The following is a 24,765-nucleotide window of genomic DNA, read 5'->3' on the forward strand; positions in this document are numbered from 1 at the left end:
ACTCATTTTCATAAAGGTAGAACTAAAAGCCTTGGTGACCCTACCACTGGCCCCGATGCCCTTATCCCGCGATGCTCCATTAAAAATTCCATTATCGCCCCATCGGCACTTCAGGGGGCACTCATTAGCCAACTTCCCTTTGATTGGTTGACGCAGTGCCCTGAAGTTTGCTAATCACAGGAGTAGAAACAATTTTGAAGCTTAATGAGACTGGCGAAAAAAAGTCGTCGAGCTGAGAAAAACAAAGAAACATCAGCTTCACGCGGTTTTCGTTTTACTTATTCTTTTTTTATCGCTCTGATATTACATACGTAATTTTTAACATAACATCAGTATCCTTATACAGAAACCATCACCTTGAAAACAACCTAACCGGTAAAGGAAAATATCGTTTTGAGAGACATATAAGTACCTACTTAAACGACATACTTCTGTGATAAATGCACATAATGATATATCGTACATAGCACCAAGACGCTATCTAAACTCAAGACGCAATTAGCATCATCTAGCTAGGTAAAGTTTACATTCCAATTAAATTTTAACGGCTGGTCATTTATACGTGTACCTAAGTGTAAGAAAGTATTTTGTGACGTTCAACTTATCAGATAAAACTCCATGCATCACCGCGATGCAAAAAGTCGCAGTCCGTTCTACAAACTTTGTGAAAAGGTGCAAAGGGGCAATGACGAGCGCACATGCTGCACGCCGATGAAACCTGGTCAGCGCCAAAACATAATATATGCTCAATGAAGAAAATTGCAATTTGTTTTACGAATTTTCAGCGAGGGTGCTATGACGGACGCTCTAATACTTGTTTATTACACGTTTAAGATCAAATGACACGTATCTGGTTCCAAAACACGCCAATGTTGAGAGCCAACGACACTGGTCAGCGTCGAACTTTCCCGCAACAAAAAAAAAACTCAGTTTGTCTTTTACAAACCTTCTGGAGATCTCAGTTTGTTTTTTACAAACCTTCTGGACAGGAGCAAAGGATGTGACGAGCGCCCTCATGCTACGAGTACGAGTGGTTAAAAGAGTGCTATGACGAGCGGCCTATGTTCAGAGTACGAGTACCTAAAAGGGTGTTATGACGAGCGCTCTAATGCTACGTAGTTTATTTACAAATAAAACGCACCTGGTTTCCAAAAACACCAATGCTGCAGGCCGACGAGACCTGGTCAGCTCCGAACCACACAGCCGCCAGCCGCGGCGGCACGTTGAGGATGAACACCTGTGACATGGCCACCACGGTCTGCCCCGTGAAGCCCAGCCAGAACATGTCCTGCGGGACCGAGAACACCTTCAGCCATGCCCCCAGGCACGTGCCGAGGGAACCGATGATGGTGGTCACCCGGAGACCCTGGAGACAAAAGAGATGTCTATTAAAAGAGTTGCATGTAAAATATTTTTTTTTTAAATCTATTGCCTCAGGTGACAATTGAACCCTCGATTTGGCTTACAGCGTAATATGTACACCTAGCTATCTACACTTGAAAAGGGGTTATTCCCAGTTGCCCCTCCATGATCGCCCCCACTGAGGGGAACTGGGAATTTATTAACAGCCCAACACAGTGTCTCCGTAGCTTAACTGCTATAAGCAGCAGTCTAGTCGCTCGGCAAGCGAAAGGTTTCAATTTTCACCTTCATCCATCTATTTTGTTAAGTTTAAACAACAAGATTGTTTTTACAACAAATGTAAATGGATGAAACGAAAGAATTTAATTTGAAGGATCACACGACAGCCTTGCTTTACATCTAGACTTCCTATTAGAGATAATATGTAATACTTAAATCCTCAATAGGACGTCGAAATATCAACTTATTGATTATTATAAGTATGATAATACTACCTAATACTTATGATAACAAACAAGGTTTAGGTCACGATTTTTGTAATCGTTATCTTGAAATCACTAATAAGAACTTAACCGTAAATACAATAAATAAATGGTATGACGTGGGCAGTAAAGTCGATAGCCAATTCCAATTTAACCCTTTAACGCACACCCTAACTTTTTTTTTAATTCGCTATATTTCTAAGTGGATATACAGGGTGTTTGGCGCATCGTGTGCCAAAATGATTTGGCGGATAGAATGGGTCATTTCCTATATTTTCAGCCCCCATAACACGTTCCATGTCAGGCGGCTACTTTTATATTAAGTTTTTTAGTAATTTCACCAAAATACCCAAATCGCATCATTTAATTTCGATTTAAAAAAAAAATACTAAGCGTAGCCTCAAAGTAAATATTTTGTTTTGACGTGCATTGATATAGGGTTGCATCAAATCTAAAGTTACTGGCAAATATCATCTAGTTTTTTTTAAATTCAGCTTTGAACTTTTCCGAAAAGTTAAAAATGGACTGAACATTTAAGTTTACATGGCTATAAGAAATATGTATCGTCTGCTTGCAATGGCAGCAAATACTAGTACGGGTGTGCACAGTGGCCAGTTGACAGGCCACCTTAAAAAAGAGCGCGATTTTTTGATTGCGTGCGACGTCCTTGAGCGCTGGCTCGTTTCTAGGCCAGCGTGCTTTATTGGCTATCGTTTATGATCATAAGGTTCGACATTGTTACAAAAATCATTGAATTATCGGCCGTAAAGTGACTGTCCAGTTTATTGGCCACTTTGTATGGGCCGTCCTATAAAGGGTTATCAGACAATTAAAAAACATCTAAAACTTCACAAAAAATCCGTTTTGTGTCTGAGATTTGCTTTGTTTCAGTTACACAAACGTGCAAAAAGGCGTGTAATATATTTAACAATGTATGTAATAACCGAATATTCATCATCATTATCATTTCAGCCACAGGACGTCCACTGCTGAACATAGGCCTCCCCCAATGACTTCCACATCGCACGGTTGGTAGCGGCCTGCATCCAGCGCCTTCCCGCTACCTTTAATAATATTAATACATTTAAATTAGTATACTGCTAGGACTTACGCTACTGCTTACGTGTGGTATGCATTGTTACATGAACATGAACTACCTTAACCGATTCTCATAAAAGACTATGTATACTAATTAATCTATATGATATTTTTGAAACCAAAATTATTACGTAGCTAAAAGCATCGCAGTGTCGCTGCATTAAAACAAAACATTATTATTAATATAGATACCGACACATTTCATTACCGGAAAAGGTTTTCAGTATGGGAAACGCTCTGGGATTGCTCCATACTTTTCACTAGCATTTTATTAAAGTGAGGAGACCTTTCTTGATATTATTTTGAACACGAATCAGCTACAAAAATGTTGTGAAATGTTAATAGATGGAAAACTGTCCAGTTACATTCATTTTGGATACATTAAAAAATACTTTTAAACATTCCGTGTGTGAATATTGTAGTCTTGTGCAAGATTCTTAAATTATCATAATAATTGTATTGTAAATGATTTAAAATTCAAATGATTTGCATGTTATTTTTAAAAGGCTAAACATGAGCACATTGTAAAAACCAATCCTTATACCATGTTTGAAGCAAATAAAGATATTCATTTCTATTTCAAGTTTCAGGTTGTCATAAAACTTATTATGATGATGATACAGATTTTTATTCGTATGTAGATTATCCTGTATCTATCTCATTATCATAAAGTTAGCGTGAAATGATAAAAATAGCATTTAAGCACACAAACGACAGACATGCTTATTACAATTTATGTTCAGCAAACATTGTGATCGCAAATAAAATGCTTGGATCATTTCACACGGCCTTAGGCGGATTCATTTGCTGAAATGGTTAAGGCTAAGCCGATGTGTGAGGAAATGCAAACATTCGTTTGGTCCAAGGTCAAAACCCGTATCATTTACTTAAGAGACAAAAATTGAGTTTTTGTATGCACCAAAACCAATCTGAATACTAATTCAGCTGTTAAACCACCTTAGAGCGTGGAAATGCATTCATTAGTTCGTCAACTCTAGGTACTGAATAACGTAAAATTAAAATACTTAAATGTTTGTAACTGGTTAAAAGCATTGATATTCGATACCCAAGCCTAGACTGATCAATGCTTGAGAATTACATTTTGGTTACATTGATTCGGATTACAATGAATCGAAATGAACATTAATTGTTGACAAAATGCAAGAAACATTTTAGTTAAGGGGTTGGTACTTTTCATATTTTGTTTTAGGACAACTATAGCTCATCGTAAGGTCAGTGTGCTACAGATGTTTAATTAATGCAAACTGCAAATGGCTACATTTCAAAGAACCTCGCTAATTTTGGAGCAAGTGACTATTCACTATTATTGGACTATCCAATTTGATGAAGACTGAGTTACCGCCGAGTAATTGAGTTGTTAGCAGCCAACAGCCCTCATACCCTTAGCGATGCGCCATCACGGAGTAAGTAATGAAGTTACGCGGGCATCCTACGTTATTGGGGCGCATAATCTGCTTGTGGAGATTGAGGTGTCTGGGATAGTTGATTGTCAGAAAGGGAATGGAGCAAGCACCATATCATAGCTTATTAAAATCAGTAACAGTGATAAGCCAGACAAGCACGTTTCACAACAATCGACATTTAATTCATCACACACAATCATCTTTCTTCAATCACAAGCCTGCAATGAATTATCCTAAGCTAAAAAATTGTTCACTCTATGTGTGTCCTATTTGGAAATTAACCTAAATCCTCTACTAAATCTAAAGCGTCTACAACTATTTGGTGATTGTTCTGGGAAACATTTTTTAATTTCATTTCGTAAAAAACAAATATCGCAACCGTAACCGCGCCGATTAAGCGGTATTATAACCAGTTACACCCAGTACTCGTAATTAAGAAGAAATAATATTTGGAGTAAGAAGTATAGTGCAAAACCACAGATTAGTAAGGCTGGGTTACACCATCTTACTTTATTTAACTTTGACAAACGTCAAAAATCTGTCAAACTCCATACAAAAAACACCGGTTATCTTTATAGTTACGATCAAAGTTAGGTGGTGCTAACTAACTAATAAGTTACTATACTCGTAGTAGACAAATTACCGTTCAAAGTAATCTCGTAATCAAGCCTCATTCAACGTTTTCATCGTTTTTGCTGGAGCGCGCCCTGTGAGTTGCGGGCGAACAATTTTAATCAAACGAGTCCTGACTGTACCTACCTCAAATCTGATATGAATTCTTCTCAAAGTTCCTAACTTTGATTCAAACATTTCATTTCATAGAAATATTAAGCTTTGCCAAATTAATATTTTCCATTACCTACACACACAGTCAGTAGTTTGTTGCTGATAGTTTGCTATTTTTTGACAATTTTCAGGATTTATTAGTCTCCAATCTCCATTATTGAAAACACAATAAAAAAAACATTACATAAATAAGGCCCTAAGGAGAAGAAAAATGAGGCTAGTAAAATATTTAACAGATAAAGGTAGGTAAAGTCAAATCACTAATGATAAAACTTGGAAGAAAGTAGAGTTAGTTCGAATGAAACTTAACAAAGGGTTAGATCTCAGAGTTGTAGATGTTAGCGCCATCTGGCGGTAACAGTGGTGAAGTCGATAAGGTCGGCTCAAAAGCCACGAGTTGCCATCATAACTTGAGCAACTTGGAACTTGCCATTATTGTAACTTCCAAGCGAATCAAACGCAAGTCGGGTCTTCTTTGACTTAAAAGGCAAACGTTTTATACTCGATTACTGACTCGAAAGCACCTTTATTTCATTTATCACTAGCTGACCCGGCGAACTTTGTTGTTCCGCCTTAATGGCAATAAATAATAGACTTTTTTTTAATTTCGAACGGGATAAAAAGTATCCTATGTCCTTCTCCTGGCTCTAAACTACCTCCCTGACAATTTTCAGCTAATCGGTTCAGCCGTTCTTGAGTTATAAGTGGAGTAACTAACACGACTTTCTTTTATATATATAGATTAATTAATATTATCATTAGCACTTTTTCACTACTTGATTGTGCTACAGTTTCAGTTGTTTGTTACAACACGTCTTTGTCATTGGAATAAGGTTGTGTTGTCAACGTTTTGGGCAACTTTGGGTGTCACAAACTAATTTGCATGCAGTGCATCTAAAATTTCGTTTAGTAGAGAAATCCTACACGAGATTTGCTGTTACTGCAAGTTGCTCCACAAAGCTACAAAAGCACAGCTTTACACAAATTCAATTTCCTTAAACCTTCAAAGAATTTCGAAACTACCAGTGGTTTCACAGAAATGCATATGGTTATTGCTTTAGTACTCCTAAATGTGTCTTCTTAGCGTTTACCACTGACTTAATACGTACACTTGCATGGTTAAGTTTTATTGTTCGTTTTCATAAATAATTTTAATTCAATTTTTGATTAGTACAAGTTGTTTCTGGAAACCCATAACATCCATAATAATATAATCATTAATATTTATCATTATTCTAATGAGTATCTATAAAACAAAAAAATCCGCATATTTTAATGCTTCACACTCTAGAGAATTTTGCGTCCTTTACGTCAATTCTTCCAAATATTCAAAGCCTCACGAGAGTATGTGAGGAACGACGCAATATGACTCCTCTTTACGCCGTCGTCCTCATTTCCTGGCGGCTGCGTTACATCCTGTACGCAGCCTGCGTATTTTGCATGAAGGAAATAAACATGTTGCGTTTTATTACACTTTTGGGAGGTCCCGGGTTTGATTCCCAAATAGGACACATAAAAAAGCAAATCACGGTGCGTTTGGTTTCCAGCTTACATAGAGTACTGTTGAATTGAATGAAATGATAAATCGCGTGTTTCCGTTTCTGTAACGTCTCCACGAATTAAATTTTTTTCTTGGAATAGAAAAAATAATTTGTTTTTATGTGACAGGAGGCAAACGAGCAGACGGATCACCTGATGGTAGGTGATTACCGTCGCCCATATCTGTTACATTTGTTATGATATTGAGTACTTTCTATATAATTTTCAATTGTTTTTCGCTTAAAATCAAAAATCAATAAAAATTAGGTCAAGGATTTCTAACCTAAATTGTGAGGAACTGGTGCCTGAAATAGGTTTTAAAAGAGAAACCTGTGCTACGGGTCAGCAGGCCCATTGAATCATGATAGAAAAATATTACAATAGAATCAATTTAAAACAGCATACACTATGCTATACTATAGCTTATACAAAAAAACTGTTTCATTTTAGTGTTCTTCTCATAAGGTATCTGAAATGTAATAAGTACAAAACTTGCAAAGGAATAAAACTTGTAACTGCAGCTTACGAGAGCTTTCTACGAAGCTCGTAGCAATTCCAACTCCGGATAGCGTTCGTAGTGCTACGACGTAGCGAGCTCGTAGCTTACTCCGGCTTGTGAATTTTAATTTCGGGATAGGATTTGTAGCGACGTGAAAATACTGTGTTTATGGTAAATCGTGAAATATTGTATTAAGGTTTATTTTAAAAGTTAGTTATGATTCTTAGTACCTGTTTCTTTATCAATTCCTGTTTTATCCAGATAAAACCAGTTATCTGCCGTATAACGTTATTTTGCTACCGTATAATCTTCCAGCAACTCACAAAGAACATTATCACCTTGTTAATACCTACCTGTAAATGTACAAATTATTATTAGCAATATGATCATAATCGTTTTATAAGTTACGTCTTGATTTTCGGGTCTCCTTTTAAGTAAGTCCTAATTTGTTACCTGCGTTTTGCTACTACTAAAGTAGGTATTTACACAAACCATTAACATTAACGCGGCGTTAATCACAGTCGGTGAAACATGGCCGTAGTAAATTCAAACTGTAACAACTACGCTCTGGGCAAAGTCGTTCGCGCTCGCTACACGGCCCGTACAGACGGACGCGTAATGTAATCTATCTGGTAATCTACCGTTTTTTGCAGGATCCCGTTTAGCAGTAAGTGTGTAAATTATTTTAATATTAACATTTACACGAACAAAACGAAACGAAAACGAAAGGTGGACCGACGACCTCATAAAGGTAGCGGGAAGGCGATGATAGATAGATGATAGATCCTGCCTAATTTTAAACTCATATGTGTTCAGTTTTGGTATAGATCCTGCATTACTGGATCCCGTAAAACTGGTTTGCCGTAGGAACGAGCCCTAATGTAACGCAAATCTTGCATGTGGATGGCACCAGCGTTACACATAGTGCCTTTTAAGCTATTTCCATTACATTACACGTTACGTCATGTTACACACGTCTGCATCCGGCTTAATATTGTGCGAATCCTGCTCGCGGTGGGTGGCAGTTCCAACTATTTCCTATTTATATATAACCGCGATGTAATCCGCTCTGGGAATCGGAATAAAATAATATCATAAAATCTTGTTTTGAATATTTCGAGTTCGTTTTTAATGACAGCAAAACAAACACATTAATTGGAAAGAGGATACCAGACAGAGCAACATTTATTTCAATAAACAAACAGCAGATTTGGCTGACACGACTAATGATGGATACAGGTGTACAATTCTTATGGTTAATGAACTCTTTCGTTCGGTTTGCTGAAAATAATTGAAAATTATAAAATTCATAAAACTGATGTAATTTCTGAGAATAGGCTTTTAAAGATTGATCGCTGTAGTAGCTAGCACATGTTTAATTTTGAACGGCCCATAATAATAGGTACATAATATATTATTAGGTACATTCAGAAGATCTTTACACAGGAAGAAAGATGAGGCAGATGCACGATTTAACACTACTCGTATGTACGAAACATGACCGAGTTAAATTCAATTGCAAGTTTGAAACAAGTCCACACGCCGCAGCGTAACTCCACGGATAAATTGTACATGTAGATTCTGCATTTATTTATTACAATCAAGTGTTACATTTTTCGTTAAAGTGTCTTCAATGTTATTGAGGTGTGTAGTCCACACACTATTGTTCTCTAGACAAAAAATAAAAAGTACATTTAAGGCTACCATGATGCCGTGTGACAGCTGAAAAATAGTCCAATTAGGTACGTTCGTTTCAGCTGAATGACGTCCACTGCTGCACAAAGGCCATATGTATTTGGTGATAATCCGCTTGGGGCGGAATGTAATTGGGCTGCATTTGGTTTGCAAACGGTGTATTTTTAATCATGTAATGTGTGCAATGAATTCAGTAAAATTATGAATAGCTCCAGCCATTTGATGCGGATCGCATATAAAACGAGAATGGAAGATTTTGAATGTTTGTGTGCAACTGATTTGCATATTTCGGTGTACGAGTATTAATCATGTAATGTGTGCAATGTATTCAGTGACACTAATTAGTTTTTTTTGTTTTGAACCAATGTTTATGTCGTTGGTTCAGTTTTTACGATGGAATACAAGTCGTCATTTTAACGTTTCTGTAGTTAGATAATGTTAAAATATCAAACTTCATCAACATCGATGATTTGGATTTAATAAAGCAAATATTTAAAGCTAACTAAGGACATTGCGTTGCGACCAAATCAAATTATTTATACTTGATTTCTCTATCTTTTTCAAAGAAAATGTTTTACCTCTGCGTGTCCAAACTGGGAATCGAATCCAAGACTTTCGTGTTCTACTCTCTAACCATTAATTTCTTTACAAACATAGTATACTTTAATAAAGTACCACATAAGTGAGTACAGTGGGTCACAGTTCCAGCCACCCATTTCTGTTATTTCTCTCGCTCTCATCGAATGGCGATTCTTTGCGATAGAACGAGACGACATGACCGCAAATGGGTAGCTAGAAGTGTGGCCCATAATCGCTAGTATTGACGAGTGCATATCCTACATAATTCAATCCACGCTACCCTCACGTGATGTATTGAGCACGGGCACAAACGCGGGATAAATACCGCGGACGGTTTCAGCCTTTACATTTCTCCCGCGTCGACACAGTGTGTTTCCTGTAGCCGCTGTATGAATGTGACGTGCGGCCTAGCAGCGCCTGGCAAAAGTTAGGTCATTCATTGAGACGCTGGCACATTTCAGAAGAGAACATTCACAGAGAGAGTAGGAGTAAGTTGTGACTCAGCTTAACTTACAGTACCTACTTATTAAAAGTTAGGTCATTCACTGAGAATTCAGAATGTTTGGAAGATACTAATTTGACAGCTTCAAGAGGAACAAAATGAAAGTTACATCTTCATTATGGAATGTTATTGACGTTAAAACGTATGATGTTGTCACAATTAGGATAAACCATAAAAACGTAATTATCTTTGCGTTAGGCGCTGTATAAATAATTTGTAAAAAATTGTTCTGTCATCATAATAACTGAAACGTACGATTCAAACCTACGGCCAATTTCAAATACGTACTAAATTATCTATTCACAACAACTGCGTTTTCAATGAAATTTAGATTTTAATTATGTTTTCGTTTTATTTATTTATTTATTTTTGTTGTGCTACAATATTTTCTCTCCCTATACAATAATAGCCTTGTCCGTATTTATGTTTTTATTCAACCCTCTCATTCATCAGCTAAATCAGTTTAGCTGTCGCCGAGTGCCTAAATAAATAGGACGTGTTCTGCATTGAAATTTTGGCATTCGGTTCCCATATCACGAAAGCCAATCTGTGAGCTGAAATAGAGTTTGTAGGGTGAGGCATATGACATTGTTTGATAGGAATAAATAAAAAATACATCAAACTATCACACCAATTTATCTTAGGCACTGCTTTCACTGAATTAGAAATGAGGAGATCCGCAAACGAACTAAAGTCGCTGACATAGCCCAACGGATTAGCAAGCTGAAGTGGCAATGGGCAGGGCACTTAGTACGAAGAACTGACTTCCGATGGGGCAGCAAGATTCTGGAGTGGAGGTAGCGGGATCGCTAGATGCAGGCCGCCACCAACCGGCCATTATGGAAATTATTGGGGGAGGCCTATGTTCAGCAGTGGACGTCCTGTGGCTGAAAGTGATGATGATGATGACTGCTTCCACCAAAGCGGAGAAGATACGAGATGTGTTTAAAGAACCAATCAGATTCGCACACCGAAGCTGAGCGGAAAGGTTATGTGGAACGAAATCTAATTCATCCCTAATATTGCGAGAGTCACTTCTACCTACGTTAAATAAACACCCTATTACAGCCAATAGAGACGGAGCAGTAAAGAAAAATGTTGCAAAAACGGGAAATATTATTCAAACTTATTTGCCTTCAGCGGGAATCGAACTTACGAATGCTAGCCAATAGTCCGCTTCGACAACCACCCGGCCAGACAGCCAATAATGACTATATTAATAAAGGGCGACTACGTCATCACACCATTCAAGCGCCACAAAAGGGTTTTCGTCGTGTCACTGCGCATTAGCCCGCTAGGTCATGTATTCAAAAGCTGGGAATGGAGCTCATGTTGGCTGTAATCCTGTCTTTGTTTTAGGATGAGCTGTATACTGTTCGTGATCATATAGGCTAAATAATTAATACGTATTGAAATAGTATTATTTAACGATGTCAGGATTTTTTATGCAGAACAAAGCAGGTATTAGACTGCAATCACACCTGATGTTAAGTAAGATGTAGTCTAGGAAGGTACATACCTGCCCTCTAAGTGCCTATTCACTCTCCCCTTAAAGAGGATACCAGATGGGTCTAGACAAAGTACAAATTATAATCGCAAACCAGTCGAAAAGTGATCGAAAAGCCCTTTTTTTGTATGGACTTTTGACGGATTCTATTCGATCAAAAAGTGCATTTTGTCTAGGGGGCCAGGAGTTAAAATAATGTAACTGGCTGACTGACTTTCTGTTTCATAGGTTTTCAGGAGTCTTTAATGGAAATGAATGATGGAAGAAAGAGAAAGTATTTACAAACCAGAAATCCGTTATCGTGCAATCCAACGAAAATACGCTCTAAATAAACAGATCACAAAGATATCAACTAAACTAGGATTACCGGCAAATTCTGTTCAAATACATAAAAGCGGATTAGCACGAGCGTGTCACGTATTCAAACAGCACACAGCTATCAGCCGTATTATTCGCTAGAATTTGTAGAGAAGCACAGACCACATGCGTGGACGAGTTTTTTTTATGTTACAGGAGGCAAACGTGCAAACGGATCACTTGATGGTAAGTGATTACCGTCGCCCATAGACACCCTAGACACCCACAGTCCCAGGGGCGTTGCCGGCCTTTAAGGTTAAGATACATTCTCTTCTTGAAAGCTTGCAGGTCGTATCCGTCCGGAAACACCGCAGACGACAGTCCATTCAACAGTTTTGGTTGTATGGTGCAGGAAATTTCTAGAGAAACGTACTGTTGTGGACTGCCAACCATCTAAGTGATGGGGATGGAAGTGCTGTCGGGTAGGTAGATCGGTGCAAGAGTGCACTTAGCAACATACTTGTAGGCTGATGATGCTCTTTCGCCTAAAAAGAACTAAACCAAAACAGACTATGATATAATTGGCTTTTTATGTTGTAAACTTCATGGTACTTATTCAAATTCTTGTCTGAATAAATTTCAGAAATAAGTTATTGTGATTTTATGCATAAGTTTTTAAACTAAAAAAAATACAAAGTTACTTTGTTAGTACAGGTAGGTAACCTTGTCATGCATAAAAAAAATAATAGTGCGAAAATACCATGAAATTACGATATGAGTAGGATATGTAAATATGTATGTGGTACGTAAATAAGCACTGTTAAACAGTTCATTAATTGACTAAATAAAAGTTTCATAATTATTATGTAAAAATAAAAATGAATAAAGAATCTCAGTTTACGCAATACAGGCTGTTTGGCGGAAGGTTAGACAAACTTCGTGCGTGTATACGAGGGCGGCACTGAAAATTTCGGGAATCAAGGAAGTGAAACAACATTACTATTTAAAAATGTATTTATTGCTTTTTAAAGTATTCTCCGCGAAATTTGACACATTTTTCCATACACGAAACCAATCATTGAAGCAACCATTGCATTCGGAAGTTTGGGTCTCCAAAATGGCCGTTTTGTAGGCTTCCACAGCTTCTTCAGGTGATGAAAATCTCTGACCACGCAATTTATTCTTTATTTAAGGGAAAGTATAGAAATCATTAGGGCTTAGGTCGAGGCTGTACGGCGGATGGACTAATAATTCTATGTTTTCTTGCTCTAAAAACTCCTTTGTTCAGTGCGCGGTGTGAGAACTCGCATTGTCGTGATGGAGGATGATGCGGCGGTTGCAGTTCTCTTTACGGAGTTCAGAAACGACCTGTGGCAAACAAATGCTAGCATACTAATCTGCATTAACCGTTCTTTGTCCCCCAAGAGGAATAGTCGCAACATGGCCGGTTTTGGAGACAAACGTGGCCACCATTTTTTTTGCAACACTCCGTGAACGAACAATTTTTGTTGGCTTTAATTCATTTTCGAACACCCAAACTCGTGACTGGTTTTTTGTTTCGGGTTCGTACGCGTATATCCATGATTCGTCACCTGATACGATGTTGTATACAGCATTTGAGGATCCTGCATGTAATCTCCCGAGAGTTCTGACGCACCAAGTAACGCGAGCCGCTTTTTGCTCTTCACAGAGCGAATGCGGTATCCATCGGGAAAACAACTTTTTTACACCTAATTGTTCATGCAAGATTATTTGTATTTGACTCATGCCAATGTCTAAAGTTGCCTGAATTTCGCGGTATATCACATGTCGATCTTCTTCAATCAGCTTACGCACAGCATCAACGTTTTCTTAGGTGACTGCAGTTTTTGGACGACCTTGACGGGGATCATCACTGAGCTTGACACGTCCACGTTGAAATTCAGGAAACCAGCGATAAATTGTGGTTTTGGATGGGGCTTCATTACCAAATGCAGAAATCATCCGGTCAACACACTGTTTTTGTGTTAAACCACTTCAAAAGTCATAATAAATCATCGCTCTTGAATTTTCTCGAGTCAATTCCATTTTCTCAACGACTAAACAAGTTTGACAAGACCTTGTGATACGACCGAGAATCTTTTTTTAAATAAATAAATGGTATACGATTTTTAAAACCCTGGACTTTGCAATTAAATAGATTTTAATATGACTGGAACAGTGGAAATATTCCATTCCCGATACTTTTAGTGCAGCCCTCGTAGGTAAGGTCATTTTAAGAATACAAGTTTGTCTAACCTTCCGCCAAACACCCTGTATATTGTTTTAAACTTTCATAGTAACTAACATCAGTATTATTATTGATGGGATTGCTACTCAGTTACACATTTCAATTTTTCCAGTCTCTTCCCCACTTATCTTTGCCGGGGAAATATTTTATCATCCCGGTTTTATTTGCCCTCATAAAGTGTACTGCAATATTGCCTTCTCGCTACAGGCAGAACATTGTTCTCCTTTGAGAAAAGTAAACGATATTGCATATTGTAGGACGTTGTGTATGAATTTAGACATGAAATGTGTGATATTTGGACGCTTTTCTTATTTTTACTGGTTGTAGTGGTGGCTGGGTACTGTATGGGCCATAAACGCATCACTTAAAAATAACTGAAATATATTTTTCACAGAAGCGTTTTTAGATTGTCGCGTCATTATTAAATCCTTATATTTTACAAAAAATCAGAAACATAGCTTTATCTTCAGGAAATATAGGTGTAAACCACTCCCAAACAAATTTTTTGTGTGTCTTAGACTTAAGAAACCTGCTTTTATAGGCCATAAAAAGTACGACGTAGGGAAAAGCCTAAAACATGGGTAAGATAAGAATTCATAATTTATTGCACTATAAAATTTTGTGAGGATTCTTTTCATTTTCAGTTTTCAAAAAAGTAATAAGTAGCGATAAGTTAAAATGCATAATAAATAATGCTAGTATAAAGTCGTTATACAAAATCTTCTTATCTTCCCAAAGTAAGTTATCGTTATTTTAATAATGTTCATAAATAAAATCACAAATATGAAATAAAATGAAATAGCTAATAGTTTCAGTAAAGGAAAATTATCACTCACGTTCAATACCAATGTTATTTTAGTGTCATTCGTTAGGCCCCAAAAGTTTAGCTTTTTATCCGACTGCGCGATGCATAATTAACTTTTTAAAAAAATAAAACCGACTTCAAATGCGTGAACAGAAAAAAAACTAAAAATTGAAAATATTGCGTATAAAAAAGTTCATCCCCAATTTTCCACCCTTGGGGGTGAAATATTTTCTTCAAATTCGCATGAAACCACCCTTTTGATAATACCTATTCAACAAAAAAATAATCGTTCAAATTGATTTATAATCGGCGGAGATATTGCGTATAAAAAAGTTCATCCCCAATTTTCCACCCTTGGGGGTTGTTTTTTCTATTATTAAATTTAAATGGGACCACCCTTGAGGTATTACCTATACGTAGAAAAAAGATTTGTTCAAATCGGTTCATAATTGGCGGAGTTATCGCGTAACAAACATAGAAAAAAAAAACATACGGGTCGAATTGAGAACCTCCTCCTTTTTTTTGAAGTCGGTTGAAAAGCGGCTGATGTGTAAAATTAATCGATGCACAGGTGGTTACTTCATGTGTTTATAATTTAGCTCGGTGAGTTCCCGAAGACATCTCCCTAATGGCTTTAAAGCGAACCAATTTATCACCTTGAGGCGCAGGCTGTCGCACGCACATTCACGATGTGTAGGGTAGGTGAGAACATTAGCATCAGAGACGCATTACTTGCAGATGTTGGTTAAGCTCTACATCCACCGACGAATGCGAAGTTTAAAGTTGGGTTTGGGAGTTTAATAAGATTTTTTTTATGCATAACAAGGCAGGTATTTGACCGCAATCGCACCTAGTGTTAAGTGGGATGCAGTCTAGGATGGTACATGGTCCATGGTCATGGTATTATTAAAAAGGTATTAGTATAATATTAAAGAGATGGCCTTAATAATATTATCTTAAATATCATCGCACTTAACATCTGGCGTGATTGTGGTCAAAACCTGCCTTGTTATACTTAAAAAACATACCATTGTAAAAGATCCGCCATTCTTTAAAAATATAAATGGAAAATATTCCTACATTAAATGGCTGATTTTAATTCGCGAAACAGAATAAGGTAAATCTGTCGTTTATCGCCTTAGCCTTGCTCGACATCTAACAAAGCCTTACAGTGTATAATGTAGTCATTGCTCTTTATTCAGCCGAGTAAAGGCGCTGACGTGTTTGTGCACGCTACATGTCTTTGGGAACGTTAAATTTATATCTTGTCGTGAGTCTAACTTTATAGCACAAGGAATAGATAAATAACAAACTTTATTTATGGGGGAATGTTCAGTAAACTTGTAAACCCAAGATGTAGTGAGAGCATAGAGATGCCAACTAATGCGCTGAGTTCGAAACTCAGTGTAGCATTAGAAATTCACACACACAAAGTAATCAAAATATGTGCTCATTATCCACTGCGATATTAGTTCTCAACGTTCGAATAATCTTTAGTACTACGCAAGCAACTCTTTCGCTGCTGTCATTATTGCTGTCACGAGCAATGTGTTCTGTTTTTGGGCATATTGCTGCGACACCCGCTCCGCCCCCTTATCACATCACATCACCCTTTAGTTTCTGTGATCTGTGAGTGAGAGTATACGGAACTATCTCTGCGCTACAACTCACACTTGACAAATTTTTATCTCAAGATTAAACACAGCGATGATCCTTTCATTAGCAAATCGTACCGCGTAATATCTAAATCCCAACCACAACATTAAGGAAAATCTACACACGTCATTAAAGTGGTTAAGATTTTATGTTTCCCGCGTTAGGCAGTACTGAGTCATTAAACACAGATACCGATGCTATCATCGTTTACCTAATCATAATACCTAGCTATATACCCCTTGGGACTAGCTAATAATACCTAATTGATAACAGTTCGAGAGCAAACGCGTTAATTCAAAGATATTGGTATCATTCATAGTGCTGGAAACTTAGAATTATATCCTTAATTAAGTAATTATTACCTATGTTTAAATATAATTACTTAAATATGTTACCTTACCCAAGGTAATTTCCTCGATTAGGTAGCTCATGTCTCGAAGTTTTCCTTAATGATTAAGTACAACTAACGGCGAAGATTATTGGATCATCAAGTCTTTAGTACCTATAAGTACTCGTACTTATACGGCCATGTGTGGTACATCGGTTCAATAACTTTTACTAGTACTTCGTAAGTAGGTACTAGTATAATAATTATTCTGTGGTATAACTAGCAACAGGATTTACTCTACTACGATAGTAATAAATCTATTATAATATTACAAACCTCGCTCTGTCTATTAGCGCACATTAGATATTAGCGCACAGGCGACTTAGTTTCAATATTAAGTAAAATGGGAACTTTGGCACTGAAACACCATAAGCAACGCGAGAGAACGAACGAACGTTGTAAACAGTAAACAAACAGTCTTTAAGCTTGGCTAGCTCACACTTAAAAACAATCCTGTCATCGTTTACAAAACTTCAACAATAAATACGCTTTCAAAAGTTCTCCATAAAAATAACTCCTTTTAGGATCGAATACTTTTATTCCTTTCACGATAAAAGTTTTTAAAAACAAGACAACCATCTTGTTCAAAAAAGTTTTGTTTTAGGCTAAAAAATATTTAGTTTTCTCAAGAACTGTACTTGTTACAGTTAAAAGGCTTCTTATATTTGCAATGTTTTTATGAAGTACTTTTTACTAGATTATTATTTTATAACACGCATTAGGTACTATTTTCAATTCAGTTTTCTACAAAAAGTTAACAAACTCTACGTGTCAATTTATTTGAAAATACATTAAAATTGTGTCCATTCATAATTTTTTGGTAAGTAGCTAGAGATATCAGCTGCTATTGTCCTGTAATACATTTTTTATTTGACCTTTTATACATATCAATAACTCATAGTAGGTAAATATACGTGACATATTTTATCAAAGTTTTTTACGTTAAAATGATGTTATTTTTTCAACATAAACATTTAAATTACAATTTATGTTATATGTTGAGCACATAGAGTATAAACATTGTGGCATTTATTGTAGTTTTTTTAATGCGATTTTACAAATTTTCAATTTATTACATTTGAAACAAACTAATAAAGGTCAACTACATGATCAAGTAGGTATTTTGGGAGAGCCGGTGATTTGCCTCCGCTCGTTGATTAAAAGTTTCAGTTAATTACCTTGCCTTTGAGGCGTTTCATAAACCACTCATAATTAATGAGGCGAGCGAAGTTTACAGTAAACAGTCGCATTAATTACTAATAACTTGCTTTTGCTTGTGGCTTTGCTTTGACCCGAATGGGTTTAGAAATGTCACTGAAATTGTCATCGCGCGCCATAAACTATTCTAGGACAATATTTCTCATATAAACATGATCCCTAATGATTAATTATTTATTTTTGTAAGGTCTTATCTTAACTCTAAAAAGTCATCTGAACAAACAGACAGTCATTTTATAGAAACAAAGTTATTTATATGTTTTGTTAATAAGTGTACAATATGTTTGTATGTACTTAGGAGGTTATCTCTGGGGGCTGTTGATTTCATTTGTCGAAGAGACACCTAACATCTCTTCTATGCAGCGTCATTAGTCATTGTTTAATTCCGGGAAAATACGCTCACGCTCACGGGATAAGCGACAGTTTTATATTTGAGATAAAAATATTTTTACCCAGGTTAATCGGCAAGTTTGTAGAGCTTTAAAGCCACTAAAGAGAGAGTCCCTTAGACATTACACATTCATGACAGTTTTGATTCCAAAATCGCTCCGGCGTTTTTTGAAAACTTTCTTTGATCGGTGAAGCAATTTTGAAATCTAATCAATCACAAAAGTGTTACTTTGTCTGGAGGGGCTGAACACATGGCAGAAGTTTTATAAATATTATCATAAGATAGGTATTATTATGCAAATATAAAAAAAAACCTTTTATTTATAGCACTGATGATAAATCACATCGCTCTATAAGCCACGCGATACTCGTAGGTGTTCAATTAATCCTGTTTGCATCCACGTTCAATCCATTATGTAGATTTATTCCGCATTCAAAGTAAAGTGATTGGGAAAACGAATCTTCCGGGCTCTTAAATAACAGCCTTTGGAACGTGTGGTCAACGGCTAAAAAATGGACCCTCTCGACCCGGAAGTGTTATTCCCAGATGGGATACAAAATGTAGGTTAGGATAACCTTGACACTATTTTTTTATTGGAAAAAAAAAGATAAATATCCACAGAGGAATTTAACGAGGCTGGATGGGTCCAGCGCCCTTATGCAGCACTGGACACGGGCCCACCTTGCCAAAAACACTAAATTCTTCATTACTTTAATTGTGTATGATCTTGCGGGCGGCGCAGGACCGGTCTTTGTGGAAATCCTTGGGGGAGGCCTTTGTCCAGCAGTGGACGTCATTCAGTTGAAACGAACGAATCTTATAATTGTCTTAGTTTAACGAATTGCCTCCATTTTCTTCAAAATTTGGTCAAAATGGCATTAACCAGTCTTACTACTGTAGCTATAGATTTTTCATGCATGAACGCATACCTACCTCTTTATCTTTTCAAACTTGCATTGTTGACTTTGAACTCGAGTTTATTCACTTAGGTCTCTATGGCCTATGGTGAATAAAGGGTGCGTGACAGTTTATATAAGTTTATATGATATAAATTCATTTCAATAACGTTCATATTGTATAATAAACGTATGTTATAATAACACTTGATATAATTTTTTAACATATAATGTTTACTTCATATAATAAATCATTTCTAATAATGTCATTTCAGATACCAATCATAACGTATAAAGACATTTGGTATAAACCTTACTTAATCTAAGACTCATTTGATGTAATTTTGTTTAATATAAATAATATTTCATATAACCATTACATAAAATAAATATTATTTGTTATAACGACTATTTGGTATACTCTTTAATTGATATAATTTCTGATAGATATAACTTTTAGTGTTCTTCTTTAGCTTGACTTATAAATGACTTTAGTGACAAAAACGAATCGCCGTGAAACCGACTCCACGTAGTCTTGTCTGCCCTACCCCTAGAGTGTAATTTAGAAGCGCGTAGGCACGGAGGGGCGAGGCGGCCCGCGGGCTGAGGAGCAGGTGGCTGGAAGCGAGGCGCCGCGGATGAGGCTGGCCGGCGAAGCCGGCCAGCAAGCCGAAGACGCGGTGTCGAGCGAAAGCCATCTGCGACGATTAGCACGCGAGGGACCGCCAGAGCCCCGCAGTGCCGGAGCCGTGACAGAAGTCTCACGTTTTTAGTAAAATTTGCATGCTGCATGCCTGCATGCCTGCTTGCTTGCTTGCTTGCTTGCCTGCTTGCTTGCCTGCTTGCTTGCTTGCCTGATTGCTTGCCTGCTTGCTAGCTTGCTTGCTAGCTAGCTTGCTAGCTTGCTTGCCTGCTTGCTTGCCAGGTTGCTTGCTTGCTCGCTTGCTTGCTTGCTCGTTTGCTAGCTTGCTTGTTTGCTTGCTTGCTTGCTGCATGCAATGCTTATTATAACAATTGGACTTTATATAAAATTATTGTTATATGATTTAAGTTTTATAGGAAAAGAATTATATCTCATTTGATTGTTCGACATTTTATTTTTATATGATTTGAATGTTATTTGTTTTAAATAGTATACATTGTAAGTTTTATAGAAAACATTCATTATATCAAACCATTTTATATCAGTTGTTAGTTATTTGTCTTAAAATTATTCGTTTTAAAATTATATTATTCGTTTATTATAGTAAATGATTATTATGTTAAATGATTTTATATAATTTGATGTTATATCCTCTAAGTATTATATGATATGTAGTTATATCATACATTATACACCCGTGAATAAACTAAGCTGTATAATTTATTCAATAGTAAATGTGTAGTATATGTATATGCCTAGTGTTCAACGTATAATATTTTGGTTATGTGTAAAGTACGTGCTAAGTATGTTTATCCTTTTAGTTTGGGACTAGATGACAATGTGGAATGTTCAAGTATAGTAAGTTATTTATTCGGTTTTTCCCAAAACACAAATTTTAAGCGGTTATCATTTTAATTACCGACTATGATGTCTTTGACGAACAGATTAAACAAAGTAACATTTTTTCCTTCTAACAAATCGAATAAAATCATTTGTTTACTTTGTTACTAGTAACACAGATACAGATAATATTACTAATAAAGTAAATCAATTATTTCATTCGATTTGTTAATATTAGAATGAATCGTGGAGTAATTAAATACTGAAAACAAGTTCAGATACACTTTTTAACGTTAGAGGCAAATGAAGATCGCGTTTTTGAATCTAAGAGTAGGCGCACATCGTTGATTTTTAGTTGGCCGATAGTTGTGCCCGATTTTAAATTGTATGAAGAATCGGCCAAATCGAATCGGCGTAGTGTGCGCACTCCCATACATGCCCATACTGATCAACTGCCCGAATAAACTATCGGCCGACGAAAAATCTACGGTGTACGCCTACTCTACAAGTTTGTAGTCTTGTATTTCTTTTGTTTCCTCATAAATAAAGACAAAAGAAACTATCAGTATCAATCTGTTAACGTATTCTTCAAGAGATCGATATCCTTTTCTTTGGTTTCCCCAAACCAATCTATTAGGGAACACGATCTCTTCATTACGGAGTCCATTTCGATCCTGGTCCTTCTATAGTAAAGATTAAGATAGAATTTGCATCGCAGATTTTTCAATACGAGCACTTTCAGAGTAAGTAAATGTAAGTAATCCAGCTGGAATTGATTCAGTGAATAGATGTTTTTTTCCTAAAAACGGTTCGGTCGGTAGTGCTTTATTTTTAATGCTTTTGTTGAAGGTCGATGGAGCAGAAAAAATCTAAGTTATCCTGTGCTTCCGCCGCCATCTTGAAAATCCAGGGAAATTGGCAATTTTTCCAGTACTTTGCCTTTGACTATACCTTTAAATCCATCTTTTAAGCTATTTGGATCAAATATGTAATTGCTCAATAATGAATAATAAATAAATAAATAAATAAATAAATTTTCGCGAAAATTTAAGAGAATAAGAGAGAGAGTTGCAAGAATATTTTCACTACGTTATCAACAATGTTATTAAGGTTTTTTTTACGATTATATGAAAGTCATAAGGATTAATCAGACTGATACATGATAACTAAGGTAGGGGAAACCGAGGAGAGTTGTAACAGAGGAGTGTTTATTTTATTTGTTTGGAAAACATACAGTGAAACAATAACAAATTACATTGTGTTGTGACATTGTTGATTTTTTGGAGCTTATTGGAAATTATTAGCTCGAGACTTGGAACTAAAAACACGCAATGCTACGAGGTTGCTAGTAGGTGAGGTTGGTCCAAAGAATCGACAATGTCACACTCACAACTCTCTTCTGTCACCACTCTCCTCTGTCTCACTTACCTACATCAATCAAGGAGTTTTTTCAGCTTTGAGTGACAGCACGATTATGCCAACAAAAGTATTGTTTCATTAATTTGGGTTAAAGGTGTACGGAAATTTCTTAAGAGTCCATGGAAATTTTACTAGTGTCAGGAAGTTCATTTCTATACATGGCGTACGTAACGTACGTAATTTTTAATAAAAAAATTAAAAATTCAGTACAATTGACGTAACATGAGAATAATATCGTAAACCAAAGCAGTTTAGTTTATTTAGCTGGCCGTGTCTTTATATTATGTTTTCATTTCTTTCTTTATGCCTTTTAAGTGTTCCAAGTGTCTTCCAAGATACCTATCATTTGTGATTACAAAAAATATAATCCATTACCTATCTATTACTATCTTATTATTTATGATAGTGATGAAGAAAATTTCAAACGTAATATTTGTGTACATAAGGATTTTAAATGACAACAAAGGATACTTATTTGTAAACATAGAAAGGTAATTATTCTAAGGTGAAGTCCCTAGTACGCGATCATCACTATAATCATTCACATTTCAAGTTGCAAAACAAATAAGTAATAGCAAATCATAGTATGACAATGATCTCGAACGGCAGATTAGGTAACAAATTATCGCTTTTAATTAGAACAAATCCAAGAAATTCTCACGCTGTCGGCAAGTGGAGTAATTAAAAAGGTAACGCGATTCAATCGGACCATAATTGATAAGATAAAGTAATACTGACTCACTAACAAGATTAGCTCTATCATTCATTTATCAAAAATGAATAACACGTGTTTAAGTAAAAGATACTATGCAAACAACGGATGCTAGAAACTTAGTTAAGTATCTTACTATGTTTGTTAGCGAAGATCGGCTACGTAAGCCATCTTCGGGCACACCAGCGCCGCCAAGACAGCTAGGAGTCGGAGTGGTCGCCATGGCCGAAATCGGTTGTATGGATCATCATCATCATCATCATGTTTATTCACAAATGTTTTGCGAAGATCGAACCCGCGACCTCTGGAAGTTAGTTACGCGAACAACTAGACGGCAGCTGTTTTGGATTCACGTGTTTTATTCCAATAAGTAATCGTGAAATGATGTCGCATTTTATGTGTAGCTTAACAATTGGTAAATATTTATAATCTCATTTATGGCCCTCGTAAAATACAGGCCTACCTAAATTTAATGAATCATGTAAGTAGTTACGTGAAATTGTTGCTTTGAGTCATTACAAATAAATTGATAAATATTTTTATTGTTTGTTCAATGTTCAATTAATCATTGCTTGAATTCGATATTTGACATTTAATTTTTACTACATAGATGGACCACATGTTATTACAATTATGAAAAAAAAATGTTTCATTCCAAACAATTTACACTGCAGTACTGCACCTGTGCAAATCTACGAGTAGGTGTTGTTGTTCTTACCGTTTTCTCAAGCAGCCAGCTGGCGGGGAAGATCAGGGGAATGTACGTGACCATGTAGATCATCGAGGTCCAGTACACGGTGATGCTGCTGACCCCGTAGTAAGCCGCTACAGCGTCCTGGATGATGCTGTACTGCACCCACTGCATCGCGTTCGAGGCCGAGTACAGCACGAAGATGAACAACACAGCCCATCGGTACGGGTACACCTTGTACTCCACAGGAGTCTTCTTACTCGGCGACTCCAGAACACCCCCCTTTTCAGCCACACCGTCCATCACACTCCCGCATACCTCCATATTCTTTGGCTCACCCATAATCTAAATCTCTATTTATAAATTTTGCGTAAATATTTCTCTCTTAACCCTAAATATTATTGTCGCAATTACGGAACGTTTGTTTTGGCTTTGCCTACGGTAATAACTACCAAAATATGCAACTACGATATACCGTTCAATAAATAATTTCTAGTAAACGTCTAATCTAATCGCTTGGAGCTAATTTATTTTTAATCTGTTTAAAACTATTATTGTCAAATTTTCCCGCGCGTGCGTGTTTTTTTTTTAACGCCGGAGTTAGAGTGGGGCGTGTGTACCGCGCGGCGACCCGCCGTCGACTGTTTTCCTTCAATCAGAGGCTGAATGGAGCGCTTCCTTTGCACCCTCCGTCCGGGCCGTGCGTGACGAGCACAATGATAAGGCAGGCCAGACCGGCTGTCTGGTACCAGTAGTGCAATCATCTGCCATTGAGAGCCATTATCAAAGCGTATCAGACTCTCAATACGACCGCTTTTTGTTGCCATGTTTATTTTTAAACGGTTGTTTGTTTACGCAGAAATGTACAAACAGAAACGGATCCAATGGAGTTACAGTTACAGATGACCTTTCAAGGTAATTACATTTTTATCGATTGCATCTTTTTGTATCGTAACATTGGTAATATTGTTGAGTTGTTTGTTACATAAGCAGACGAATTTACATGATGATATTCTGTAATATTCATATAGGTAATGTAGAGTCGAAATTACTCATAATATTAGTGA

General features: G+C 36.6%; 1 protein-coding gene across 1 annotated transcript; it reads right to left on the reverse strand.

Moving 5' to 3' along the window:
- Positions 1-1,141: 1,141 nt before the first annotated feature.
- LOC114360858 (uncharacterized MFS-type transporter C09D4.1-like) lies at positions 1,142-24,403 on the reverse strand (the record flags this gene model as incomplete). Its single annotated transcript, XM_028315690.1, has 2 exons — positions 23,726-24,403; positions 1,142-1,366 (listed from the first exon to the last, which is right to left on the reverse strand). Coding segments are annotated over exons 1-2 (540 nt in total), but the record flags the coding sequence as incomplete, so codon positions are not given.
- Positions 24,404-24,765: the final 362 nt, after the last annotated feature.

This window comes from Ostrinia furnacalis, unplaced genomic scaffold, assembly GCF_004193835.3.
Source record: "Ostrinia furnacalis isolate ACB-3 unplaced genomic scaffold, ASM419383v2 OfSCF5196, whole genome shotgun sequence".
Classification (NCBI taxonomy): Eukaryota; Metazoa; Arthropoda; class Insecta; order Lepidoptera; family Crambidae; genus Ostrinia; species Ostrinia furnacalis.